This window comes from Spodoptera frugiperda, chromosome 10 (assembly GCF_023101765.2).
Source record: "Spodoptera frugiperda isolate SF20-4 chromosome 10, AGI-APGP_CSIRO_Sfru_2.0, whole genome shotgun sequence".
In the NCBI taxonomy this organism is placed as follows: Eukaryota; Metazoa; Arthropoda; class Insecta; order Lepidoptera; family Noctuidae; genus Spodoptera; species Spodoptera frugiperda.
The window spans coordinates 321,984-336,548 of record NC_064221.1 but is presented as its reverse complement, the minus strand read 5'-3'; the positions used below and the strand labels follow the sequence as shown (position 1 = coordinate 336,548).

The window sequence follows — 14,565 nt, the reverse complement described above, 5'->3', positions numbered from 1 at the left end:
ACTTCGCCTGAGACTGGCGGCTGAGTTGATTGCCTGAGAAATCTGTTCGCCATAGTGGAGGTAAATAGCGTATGATCTGCGTAGTGTACGGAGGTACGGAGGTATCGAGAGGTAGATCAATTACTCGTGTGTTTCGTGTTTAGGCGGGGATTGCATGCGGTTGATTGAGCTCGGCTTATGGCTCGGAGTGTAGTAAGTCATGTTAAGACATGCTTGTATCCGTATCTGTATAGGCATCTTGACTATGTGATTATTAATCCATTCATAAGCCATTATACCTACATTTCTTGATAATTTTGATGAAGGGCCTTTTCAACCAGTTACGCTTATAATAAAGTCATAGTTATGTCATTGCACGAAATGTATGGAGATTGCTCCAGATCGAAAGAGATGCACAGAAACTGCAGGAGGCCTACATTCTAGCAGTAGAAAAAAGCTTAAGAAGAAATCACTGTTTCCCAGAAATCCGTCGTAAAACAATACTTGCGTAGTGTGTGGTGAGGTTACAGAAGGCCCAATTCATTTCAAGCAAAAGTTTTGATGTGGCGAGAAGTCTACGCTTGACGCTGATCGCTTACCATCAGGTCGTTTACCGCTCTATCCTATGAAAAAACTTAGTATGTATCGTATAACATACCAGTAATGCTAAAATGCCTCAGCCGGTAGTACTCCTCCTCGACTCCCGTGTTGGGCATGGAGGCCACGCGCGCCCTCTGCTGGGGCAGCCCCAGCAGCTGCCGCTCGCCGGTGCGGGAGCGCCCCGCCTTCACCGACTGCGACCGCGAGTGGTGCGGGCTGCCGTACCTGTGGGCAATGCGAATGTTCCTTGGTTAGAAAGAAATAGCTTTATGTACTAATGCATAAGACACGAGTTTGATAAAACTTTTTATTTCAAGAGCATTGACTGTTTTACAGGCCTCTATCCTATGCACTCAGTATAGTCTGGACATCTAATAAAACAAATATATCGCTGTTATAGAGTAATTTCTGTTGCCTGTAAAAATTAACATTTAGTAATACTTAACATATGTATCTACTAATATTATATGTAAAAAAAGTTTTTTTATAAAGGGAACCGGCTTAAATTTTCATTAAGGGAACCGCTACAATTTTCTCTAAAACCTTCTCCTAAGTCTGAAAAATACTATCCTGAAAACCGCATCAAAATTAGGTCAATCTCACACAAACTTACATACAAAGAGGTCAAACTAAACACCTCCTTTTTTTGAAGTCAGTTAAAAAGGACTTCCTACCGATGTTAGGTTAGATCTAATATTTTAACCACCTCCAATGAGCCTCATCTGTGTATGGACTACACTTAATGGAAAAACTGAACTGCCAAACAACAAGTCCTATGAGCAGGTCGTTAGTAACATGAGAGACACTCCGGGCGTAGGGGATCGCGGGACGATCTTCGGCCACCGTAAGTGCGGGTCTGCGGACGGTGAGCAAGGGTAGCTTGCCGCCCGACCAGAACCAGACCCGTGCGTGCGGCGAGTCGCGTTCTGCGCGCGCCTCAAATAGCCATCAGACCACCACAGATGGAGTCCAGTAGGGCTGATGCTTAATCTGGAGCTGCGGACTACCTAGCGGGTTTACCGGGGCTCCGGCTCGAAAAGCAGGAGAAGGAACGGGGTGGTTTTTAGTCAGTAAGAGTCTGACACTCCCTCTCGCCTCGCCCAAGGCGGGAGAAGTCATTGGATGATTTTCCCCTCAAAAAAAAGGTCGTTAGTAAAGTTACACAATTATACCTGTCCTGCAATGAATGTGTTGACCTGTCCGTGCTAACGGGCCGCGTGTAACTCACTTAGCTAATGACTGCTCTCCGTGCAATTAATAAGGGAACGTAAAAATACTTTCTGGGAGAGTGCGGAGTGATTTATTGAGGGAGGAGAGCATATTATGAGGCGTTTAATTCATTGGTAAGGTAGGCAGAGAAGCATATAAATCTCTCGATCGATTTTGATCATGGTGTCTCTCTAACTAGACTTGACTGCACGGTTGATAGTGACTGAGCAACTGTCTGCCAACTAACGTGTAGCGAGTCGATTCCCGCTCGGTGCACCCTTTGTGTGGTCCACAAATTACACCCATAGCATAGGAAAAAATGTTTGGAACTCGCACATTGCACAGCAGCCGGTCACCCAACCACAGAGAAGGATGTCTAGTAATGATCATTAACCCACGTAATTATTTCGACTGCATATTGGTTAGTGAATGGGAGTCAGCATTCTTTACAAATTGGTGTTTCGGGTTATTTGTGTTTGTAAACGCTCTCACGAAACAGGAGAAAATTATAGTGAGGGACAATTTTCCATAAAACAAATGTAATAGAGAAAGCACGATGGTCTCAGGTGTACCGGTAGTCGACCAATTTCACCAGAATATAGGAACATTTGATTGATTGGTTTAAACATTTAACAAAAACAACGTGTGCCTACGCCACATCGATCATAGGTATACACGGTTACACGTAAAGCTATACAAAACCAATTTATCCCGGTCTTGCTTTGTATGATCCGTTCATACAATTGACGGTCAGTTTATACTGGTCAATATACGTTGATATGTACTACATAGGTCCGGCGCTATGTCACCTTGATATGTACTACATAATTGTGTAGGTTCGGATACATTGCCTTAATCCACTGCCAAAGATTAACTCTCGTTCAATAATCTGTTGATACTGTCCACCCTGTGTACTTACTGGATGTCACAGTACAGAAATATTGTAAAAGGTAAATACTTTATCTATATAGGTATTTAGTCATCTATTGACCTGGTAAATCGGATACAATTTCAAAAGAAGCGATGACATTTTACTCTGTTGGTACGGTACATAGACTTCAATTGTATATATGTGTTGTTCTTTATGTTATATGTGTGTAAATAAATAGGTTTGGTAAAATTTCCACCAGAAATGTTTATACTGCTATGTAGCTATGCTACGAAGATGTAATGGCTAAGCTGTGAAACTATGTGACAATTTTCACTGAGCTATGTAGCTGTGCGAGGAAGATGCGCAGCTTGAGTATGCGATGTAGCAATAGTAGGGAAGTCATCCATAGCACACATCCATAGCACGCATCCACAGCACGCATCTTTCCATATAAAAACATATCTTATCTAAGTCCGTTTCCACCAGTGCTTAGCTTTGCGTACCAATGAATATGATAGGTGTAAGCCAAACATATCCACAGCAACGTAGCAAAGCACATCTCTGGTGGAAAAGCAACCTCAGCCCCCATATTGAGTTAAGTGAACCTTCTGCAGTATAATATACAATATTACATTTTATATTATCATAAGAGGATTATGTAATGTACACAACTCAGCCACTTACGTGGACATGTTTAATCCTTTATTGTTTTGGAAAAAGGATTAATATTGTGTGTTCATTGGATACCATTGTCAACAGATCTGTTGTTGAATACTTTTGAAATATTATCACAATATTGTTTTATGTTGATTCTCATTAACATATGCTGAGTTTGTAGTTAAGCTGACCGTTTCATTATTGGTAAATATAATTATCATTCTATTGTATAAGTAAGTATCTGAAATATATAGACTATCTAGTCTACACTAATAAATAAAATTGGAGTGTCTGTTTGTAATACTAAAATAACCGCTTTTTACTACATGCATGTGAATATAATACAAACGATACATACACCAAAATAATATTATTTACAATGTTTGCCTGTCTGTCTGTTCTCGGTATTCTCTGAAATGGCAAGATCGAATTTGACAGGACTTTTATTGGCAGGTAGGTGATGTACTAAGTAGAAACTTAGGCAACTTTTATTTGTCACAAAGTTCATAGTCCACGCGAACGAAGCCGGCACGCATCAGGTAGTATGAAATAAAGACAATCCCTTGGCATTTCCGCAAGTAAAATCTATAAGCTACTTGCCTACCCATTAATTAAATATCTTCCATTACAAAAACAATTCCCTGACTAAGCTATCAAAGCTGAAACATCTCAAATTTTGAATTTAAGCAGAATTTAGAGGACCACAAGTTGACGGACAGGTTTGAGAAATAATTTAGAATTTCCTTTAAAACGCTGTTTTGCTTTAAGCTACTAATAATTAAAAATGTTACCAGTGGTGACTGAGATATGTATAGAGTACTTATGGCAGTTATCAGTATTTGTATATGTGGCATTGTATGTTTATAAACGCACCCACAACACGAGAGAAAAACTGCAAAATTAAACAATATTTAGTGAAGGGTTTGTCTATGGCCAAATACGGAGTATAATAAAAGATTTTTAAATTATTTAAGCACCTACTAAAAATATAGTCAGACATATTAGTATTCCTGATTACTAATTACCCAAGTCTCCCCAATCCCCGAATCCTCAAATTCCTAACACCAAAAGGCCGGTCACGCACTTGTAACGCCTCTGGTGTTTCGGTTGTCCATGAGCGGCAATTGCTTACCATCAGGCGTTCCGTCTGCTCGTTTATACCATAAAACTGTTACAGCTCTCGAGCAATAAAACGAAACTCTGTTAATGTTCATTAAACTTCAGGAGTTAAACCATAGTTTAACCGCAATATAAACACCATATTTTGACCTGGTTCGCCATAACTTGGCACCAAGTAGTGGGCGCGGGAACAATCAGCTGCGTGTACCGGAATGTTGCCGCAAAGTTTAGGGTTCGAATACAAACAGTGCCACTAATGGTGTAGGCTGGAAGTTATTGGGTAGACACCGTGTTAGGACGGGGTAGGTATTTATATTGATGATGTCATTTCCACCATGATTGGAATTTATGTGGTAAATAGGATGTTAAGTTTCTGTCGTTGAAACTGTCAGTACCCTTAGTACAAGTTTGCTTTACGTTTAATAGGATCAAAATGATCGCTGATCACGTTGGGCGCTATGATTGGTTGGTTCATTGGAGTCAATCACAGCGCCGATCGCACTCTCGTTTTGTTTTCGTTCAAAGTAAAGCAAACTCGTACTAAAGCCCCAGATTGTAGGGATGTGATGAAAATGAGTAGTCATTCATTATTGTCTTATTCCATTTTCTGTTAAACTATTTAGATTAGATCAGAGTTAGTTTAAGGGGCCAGTAGTATACCAGCGCTAGGCCCTGACTTGCACATGTTGAAATGGTCCCATTCCCATTATAGTTAATCAGTAGGCTACTTATTCATTGCTATAATAATATTCACAACAACAATGATAACTTATCGATATCGATTAGACAAATTCACACTAAAAATCCCACTACCAGAACACCTAAAATGCAAATAGAAATAAACAAACTATATCTACTCGTAGTTAAAACGTTTCTACAAAAAGATAGCACGTCTGCTGTTAATATTGTTCGTGTTACCCGGTTACCCGGTTACACCGAGTTACCCGGATACCCGGCTGGTACAACCGCGCCTGCCGCTATGATTGATGACCCTGTGATATCATACTATGTACTGTGTATATGTGTGTGTGAACTGTGTGAAAATATGCCCATACTTCCCTATGTATGTTTTATCCATGGACAATTCGCCAGACAGTCTCGATCTAGTGTTCAAATGACTCAAAGACTGGCGTATCAAAGCGAATGAGACAAAATCTGGCCAAGTTACTTTTACTAATAGAAACATGTCGGTCTGACATTTTCAGCGACATCTCTACTGTAAGAAAATCTCTTCAAGTATCTTGGAATATACTTGGATAGACGATTCACCCGAAAGAAGCATATATTCTCTATGTACTGGCCGCTAAATAAAAAATAACGAGTCTATATAACACCCTTCTATATACCCCCGCCTCTCTGGGACAGCAACCGTTAAATAGTCACATTAAAAAACTTTCTAAATCCCACCAAACAATAATATCCCTAAACACAAAGCTTTAAAGTTGTTTTTATTTCGATCGTAAGATTAAAAGGTACAGTAGAACTCCAATTATCCGAACTCCGACTATCCGAATCGCCGATTATCCGAATCACAAAAATTGTCAAAAAAAGTAAGTGCGCTATTATTCTCCCCCGGGACAGCCAGTGTTTGTCAAGTCTTGACTTGACTTGTCACATTAACTTGCCGTTGTGCCTACGCTGACTTCCCCCGCAATTTAATTCAATAAAAAAAATAGTGCAATATCAAAACGTAGCTTTTATTCTCTTCAATGGCAATTTTTTTGAAAAAATCCGATTATCCGAATATTTGATTATCCGAATGGGTCCCGGTCCCCATTAATTCGGATAATTGGAGTTCTACTGTACTTTAAATTTATCAGCGAGTTTCCTAACTTGTAAGTGAGTAAGTTTTCTAAGTATCGAGTAACTTGATCGTAATGGGAGGAAGGTCAGACGGGTACGGAAAAAGTTCGGGCACGACCCGGAACGGTCCCCGGAACGGCTCGGACCGGCCCGTAACCGATAATGGGGAATTAATAGCCGATACCAAGACCTGGGCCCTATCGAGATATTTTTAATAACTATTGATCCGGGTGTCGATTGCCGGCCGAGACATTTATTCGTTCTGATTGGAAATATGATAAAGTTTCGCTTTTGTGAAATTGAGAACCTTTTTTCAGAGAGAATTCAGAGTGGGAATAAATCGTTTTAATTTTCAAGGATTTTCTGGTAGAGTTGTTGTCATTCTTAGAGGTGACGTAGCTTTTTTTTAATGGGGGAAAATAATCCAATGACTTCTCCCGCTTTGGGCGAGGCGAGAGGGACTGTCAGACTCTTACTGACTAAAAACCACCCCGTTCCTACTTCTGCTTTTCGAGCCGGAGCCCCGGTAAACCTGCTAGGTAGTCCGCAGCTCCGGATCAGAGGTGACGTAGCTACTATTAGGATTAGGATTTTTAATATTATCGTAGCAAAATTACGTATATTACCTACTGTTATCAACACATTTAAAAAGAACATTTAAGTGGCTTTAAAATTCATAATGAATAATTATATGTTTGTTCCATAAAACATAGTGCTAGTAGGTAAATTGTCGATATGGGAATAGAACTCACTCTTCTTCGGAGTCACTGCTGCTGGGGTACACTGTAGACATGTCATCTATCTTGATGCTGAACCGTATTGCAGGCATCTTCACACTAGACACTATTTTATTAGCACATACAATTAACTAGCACAAAGCGAAGACACTTTCTCCAAAACAGTCGGGTAAATAGAAGATGGGAATAATGTTGAAGTTAAGTTCAATATTATACTCTTTATAAAACCACTTTTGAATAAGAACTTTATTTATTTAGCAATGGAAACGTTGCAGCTGATGACGATACACTTTTGAAACGTAAAATAATATTTATAACAAGCACTAATTAATATTTACATCTAAACTAGTTCATATTATCACTGATGTTTATTTTAAAACTTGGTGTTCTCAAATGCTACTAGTAGACATCTCAAGCAGTATTTCATGTAGGACTGAGGAGTGAGAGGAAGCAATCGTGTGTCGGCGCAGTGCTGGAGCTGGTGCCGGCAATATCCGCCGGCAGCCGGCAGGATGTCGCGCGAGATGAAGCTAATCTTGTGTGGAGTACTTGGGGTATGGTAGGGTGTTGCTCGAGTTTTTTTATTTTGAAGAAAGATTAACATGAGTGGCTGTAGTGACTGTTGTATCCTAAAGGCCAGTGAGGCTATTTAATTTATAATAGAAAGTCGTTATAACTTAGAACAGATTTGGTTGAAAATCAGTGGAGAGGTCGCTTAAAGTCGGATAGCTTATTTTAAACCAGGAAGCGATAAAATTCTGGGACTCTTTATCTTCTAATAAATCAAAGAATCTATTTGAGTGAAGTTCAAAATGCGAAGGTAGCGATTATTTCACACGGACGAAGTCGCGGACAAAATCTAGTCTATACATGATTTTGACTAGATTTAAGTATTGAAAAAAATATTGCTAAGTTTTTGTTTTGTGATAGATGTTTGTTAAGTTCAGGAAAACCAGGAGTCAGAAAAAGTCGGCCTATGTAAAGTAAGAAACAGCATTTATTCTACACCAGCCACGATGCAGCATAAATACAAATAAAAATTTGGCGAACACAAACAGTCAAACATACTAGCAACATGTCTATTCTAAACGGGTTACCCACTCAGTATAAGCTAGGCACACAAGACACCCAGCACTGATTGTCAGTGAACACCCCTGCAGTGACGCACGGACGGACGGTACCTACGTACTGTTTTAGCACAATAAAGTCAACACTTTAGTTTCACGATCAAAGAGTTTGTTATAAAGTAGATCGTGTTCCTGAGCGCTCACGGTCACTTGTTATATACTTCTTCTTGTTAAAGAAACTTTTGATTTTTTGACAACACCGTCAGCGGTATTGTTTCGGCTTTTTATCGAAAAAATCTGAAGTATATTTTTTTTATTAAGTCAAGGTGAGTCTAGTGGCTATACACCTGGTACGTAATACTAGATTACGAATTACTGTTTTGATTTTCTTATTTGTTTTACTCGGAAATTGAATACAGAACAGCTTTGTGTGCTACTATATGACTAAGGATTTGATCATTCAAAAGGCGACGTAGAGCTTTTGGCTTTTATCTGGCATATTTCTTGCTAATACCTACTAAGAATTAAAGGAAATCTAAAGACTACGCAATACAATATTTATCTCGACCTGGAATCAACCCTGATACTTTTAGCTTAACAGTCGCCCATGCGACCATACAATCAGTGAACTACCTAACTTACATGATATGTAATTATTTAAACTAAAAAAAGTACCAAATGAAAAATGTACTTTGACATTAAACTGAAAACTGTAACATCCACGTTATTATAATAGTTAAACGGCCGGAAGTAATAAGTTTTGTAAAACAAAGAGCGGTGCAGGCACGGGCGGGGAGCACGGGGTACGGGGGTATGAGGTACGGAGAGGGGGTGGGGATGTTTCCACTCTACCGGGCGGTATTTTATCCTGTGCTCACTGTGAAAAAATATGTTCAGAATGTCCAGTTTTGTAGAGCATTCTAAGTAGGTAAATGAGCAGATGTACAATGTGTAAATATATCACTTGTTGCAACAAGTACCTACGTCGCATGTCATTTTAAACAGAAGTAGATGTACCTACGCTTTTTTGAGCTAGGTATTCAGTTTTTTAGTTTTAAATTATCTACATTTTGAATACAGGTAATGGTTTATAAATTCGTTCAACGGTGCGGTTAGATGATTCATTTTTATTTTATACATATTTTTTTTTACGTTATATTATAATGCTCAAGTGTGTGCACAAACACAGGTGAACCCCTATAACCGATGGGACGGCAGACCGACACGACGACACGGAGAGAAGTCAGTCGGAGGACCAACGGCGACACATGCTTTTCGAGGCATGTGGCGAAACACCGCCGAACTTCCTAACTCCGAATTAAAAATATTCATTTTACTCAGAAAATACCATCATCACTTTTTGACCGCCGCGGAAATCGAACCTGCACGTTGTACAGCAGTCCGTCACCCAACCACAGAGAAGCACATGTTGCAATTATAAATCTGTATAATTATTTCGACTGCACATTGATGCAGTGAATGGGTAGCTAGCATTTTTTATTTAATATACAAATTGTTGTTTCGGTGATGTTTCACCTTTCGACTTTCCGACTCGATTCCCACGTCCACCGTGAAGAGTGCACCTTCTGTGTGTGCGTGCACAGTGCGCCGGACCTCGCGGGAGAAGTGGCTGGTATTTGAGATTTAATAGCATTTCAAATGTGGTAAGTATTCACATCCCGCCCGCCGCGTATTTATCGTGGAAACTTTTCTTTGGCGGCAGATTAACGCGGATTTATTCCTTTTTGATATTATTTTATTGTTGCTTTAGCTGTTAGGCTGGTTCAAATGTTTATTCTTTTATTTAGTGTGATTATTGTTTTATATAGCGGTGTTTGTGTTATTATTGCTTGTAGGCATTTGGAGTTTATCGTCAGATTTTCTCCGTGAAATTAATTTAACACGGATCTTTATTTATTTATTTATTTATAAAATTACTTGAAGAGGACTTAGTGCTAATATCATTCTCTACCTGTCATCCTTTGGGTTGTGCAGAAATGTACGTGTTAGGTGGTAAGCTGCGAAAGGTTATGGGAAGTGGTGGCATTTTTCTTACAGAATTTTGAATTGTGCAATAAGGTCTTTACATAGTAACCAATATTATAGATCAATGTTTATAAATACTACTATAGGTAAAAGTGTGTGCACTCTATTGACAAATTAGCTATTTTGCGGTATAATTAATCTTACAAAATCAATAATACCAATAACAGACATCAAACACAATAAACATCAAAACTACAACCACTACAGTTAATTAAAAACCTCTTTAAAAAAAAGGCAATAAAGCATCCCATTCACGCTGGCACCCAATTAAGTGTCCCACTCACCGACAATTGAATATAACAGTCGACGCATTTGCAAAAAGATGGCAACATTTAAAAAGTCGTGTGTCGGCCCGAGGCAGCCAAAGCGAATTACCTCGACAAAAGGAAAAAGAGAAACGCCTTTTATCTTTTCCTTTTAAAAAAAGGGAAACGTCACAAAGAAAGATTTTGCGCGGCAAAAGTTGAAAGCGGGATGTTTGAAGTTGTATACTTGAAGTCTCATTGCTGTACTTTGTTGCTTTGTTGTCTTTTTTAGATAATTGCTCTTGTTTCCCATTTTGTATGATTAGCTTTAGAGGGAAGATTTTTATGGCATTTTTTTGGTCGTTAAGAAGAGGATAACTGCAAAAGAATTAGATTACTTTTCATGCTGTAGTTTAGAGGTGGACGCAGAGTTCGTAATCGATTAGTTTTAGGAGTCGACGCAGAGTCCTTAAAGCCGGGTCCAGACGAGTGTAACGTGTAATGTAATCCACCGTGTAATGTAACACGAATTCTACGTGTGGACGGCAGTACGAGCATTACATGTAACACTCGCGCTGAAGAATTCGTGTTACATTACACGGTGGATTACATTACACGTTACACTCGTCTGGACCCGGCTTAATAGATTCAATTGAGTCTGAGATTGTATGACGATAATTTTAATTAGTTCCTTCGAGATGTTTTTTTTTGCCCCACATTAGGATTTTCTCCTGTGTCGTAGGTGCGTTTACAAACATATAATTTCACATGCACATGACACCCAGACCCGGAACAACAATCTGTGGATCACACAAAGAGTTGTTCCTTGCAGAAATCGAACCCGCGACACGTAAACTGTGCAGTCAGATGTGACGTAGGTCCATAAATCTGTGATACATACGACGCTCACATGAATAGGTATGTACACAATTTTCTGTAACATATTTTTCACTTATCGATACGTACGGTACATCCCTCGTAAACATCATACACAGACATTGTCTGGCAACCCTACCGCTATCTGCTCGCACATCACTATCCATTAGCAAGAACATCGCACTGCGAGCAACACCAACTACCCTGCAACTAGATCGATGGGGCCACAACCCCGCCTATAGCCGTCATGGCCGGAAATAGGCTCATTTCCTTATTGTTTCCATGTTTTACCTGAAAGTCTGACATTACGAATAGGTCATCACTTAGCTCCTAAATGTTGCCAAGGAGTTATTGGCGAAGTTATCGTCTGCGGCGGCTAATGGAATGTTAATCTTGTTTGTTTTCCGACGATGTTTTCGTTCCTCGTGCCTGAACGCAAATTGTCCGCAGCGGTAGCGGGTCGTTGTACTAGATTTTAGGGTAAAATATGTGTGTTTTAAATAAGTTTTTGCAAATGGCTCCATTTGCGTGACCCTTTATATTCTACACTAGCTACTTCCGCGCGGTTTCACCCGCTCTGCTCGGCTCCTATTGATCATAGCGTAATGTTTTATAGCCTATAGCCTTCCTCGATAAATGCACTATTCAACACAAAAAAAAAAAAAAATATTCAAATCGGACCAGTAGTTCCGGAGATTAGCGCGTTCAAACAAACAAACAATCAAACAAACTCTTCAGCTTTATAATATTTGTATAGATAGGTTACAACACTACATAAAGACTACAAACATTATCCTTAGTTCCTTACCTCTTATCGAACTCATGAAGGTCTTCCGAGGTGAACTGGCTGGTGACGTCCAGGAGCTGCTGGATGTGGTCGCTGCAGACCCTGCTCTTGCGGCGCTCGTCGTCCCTCACCAGGATAGTGGCACAGCCGCCATAGTCCAGGGACAGCGAGGGTTGCTGCACCACGATGGTGGTCCTCCCGGCTGGGATGTTGTTGGCCGCTGAGTCCAGCGGGTTGGCTGTCACGTGGACTTGCGCAGCTGGTGGAGGATAGAGTAATCCGGTTAGAATTATGTAAGAGCCTTCTGAAGAACTATCGACCCATTTCGCTTCTAAGCCACGTCTATAAGCTGTTCTCAAGAGTGATCACGAACCGTCTTGCGCGAAGACTCGACGAATTCCAACCACCGGAGCAGGCTGGATTTCGGAGCGGATACGGCACCATAGACCACATCCACACAGTGCGGCAGATTATACAGAAAACCGAAGAGTATAATCAGCCCCTGTGCCTAGCATTTGTGGACTATGAGAAGGCCTTTGACTCGATAGAGATCTGGCCTGTCCTGGAGTCCTTGCAGCGATGCCAGGTTGATTGGCGATACATCCAAGTGATGAGATGTCTTTACGAAGCCGCCACTATGTCCGTCCAAGTACAGAATCAGCAAACACGTCTCATACCATTGCATCGAGGAGTGAGACAAGGGGACGTCATATCCCCGAAACTGTTCACTAATGCAATGGAGGATATGTTCAAGACGCTGCACTGGAAAGGACGTGGCATCAATATCAATGGCGAACACATCTCTCACTTGCGATTCGCAGATGATATCGTCATAATGGCAGAAACGCTGCAGGACCTACAAGGGATGCTGAACGACCTGGCTGACTCCTCTGCACGCATCGGCCTACGGATGAACTTGGACAAAACCAAGGTCATGTTCAATGAACATGTTCTACCGGAACCGATTGCGATTCACGGAGCCGTCCTCGAAGTTGTTCAGAAATATGTCTACCTCGGGCAAACGTTGCAGTTAGGTACAAACAACTTTGAGGATGAGGTGAATAGGAGGATTCAGTTGGGTTGGGCAGCTTTCGGAAAACTCCGTCGAGTCTTCTCATCGTCAATCCCACAGTGCCTAAAGACGAAAGTCTTTAACCAGTGCGTCCTACCCGTAATGACATACGGTGCCGAAACGTGGACACTTACGGCTAGACTGGTCCACAAACTCAAAGTCGCTCAGCGGGCTATGGAAAGGGCTATGCTCGGTGTCTCTCTCCGGAATCGCATTCGAAACGAAGTGATTCGGCAGAGAACCAAGGTGATCGACATAGCCCACCGGATCAGCAAGCTGAAGTGGCAGTGGGCCGGCCATATTAGCCGCAGGACCGACAACCGTTGGGGTAAGCGAGTCCTGGAGTGGAGACCGCGTCTCGGTAAACGTAGTGTAGGACGCCCCCAGGCGAGGTGGAGTGACGATCTGCGCAGGATGGCTGGCAGGAGCTGGATGCGAGTCGCTAGTGATAGAGCAAAGTGGCGAACAATGGGCATTGTTCAAAAAAAATTACCTTGTGTTTTTATTGAATTTTTAGATAATATAGACCATTTAAAGAAACTAATTTGAATATTTTGATAAAAGGATCAGAAACCACTTCAAAAATATTTTTTTAAGATTTTCCACTTTTTGATATGGGTGACGTCATCTTATGGACAGAACGATAGTATCTGTGCCATAGTGCGGTTGCATTAAAAAAGTACAACTGTCAATAATAGCTGTCTGAATAGAACTGTCAATAATAATAACCTTAATATAAGCTGTAAACAATAAACATGGGATAAAACGTAATTTAACATATGATATGGACAATAATGGGACTGACAATATCAGAGGAGTATATTACTTCTGTGATACTTACATTAAAATGATCTTCGCGACAATACATAGTATAAACTTTGTAATATTTCGCACCAGCTTCTCGACACCACTTCTATCGTAAGTCTTCCCTATTGCGAACGAAGATTTTGTTTGGACTATTTTTACAATTACTGCTGCAACTTGGAACAAAGCACTTTTTGTATTCCATTTTCACTTTATGCAGAAAAAACTTGGAATTTGAAACTTTGTATTTTTTGTAAACAAAACCGAAACAAACTGACATGACATTTATACTTGACAGTTGTCGGTTTGATTCAAAACTTTTTAATTTTTGAAACATGAGGCAACGATCCTAATGTATACCTCCTTTTATGACGCAATTTTAAGGACAAGTAAGGTCAACCGTATTTTAACGAAATATCAATAAATAATAAATATTTTAAATTTTTAATTAGTCCATAATGATTAGTAAGTCTATTCCTCGAAATGGTTTTTCAATTACGAAATTTTATAAATTATGAACAATGCCCATTGGGGAGGCCTATGTCCAGCAGTGGACTGCTATAGGCTGATGATGAAGAGACGTAAAATTTTATCGAGAGTTTTAAATAAAATAATTTATTCAGGCAATCGGTTGGTAAAAGATTTTAATTAAAATTTACTTTAAAGTGAAAATATTCTCTAAAAATTTTCCTC

At 40.1% G+C, this 14,565-nt stretch overlaps 1 protein-coding gene across 2 annotated transcripts in view; it reads right to left on the bottom strand.

Annotated features, from left to right (window-relative positions):
* The window catches only part of LOC118277641 (uncharacterized), a 230,047-nt gene that overhangs the window by 16,249 nt on the left and 199,233 nt on the right, over positions 1-14,565 (bottom strand). For both annotated transcript variants that reach the window (XM_035596532.2, XM_035596533.2), the window contains 2 exons: positions 12,018-12,255; positions 638-804 (listed from right to left, as the gene is read on the bottom strand). In XM_035596532.2, the coding sequence (XP_035452425.2) occupies positions 638-804; positions 12,018-12,255 (405 nt within the window). The remainder of the gene's footprint in view (positions 1-637; positions 805-12,017; positions 12,256-14,565) is intronic.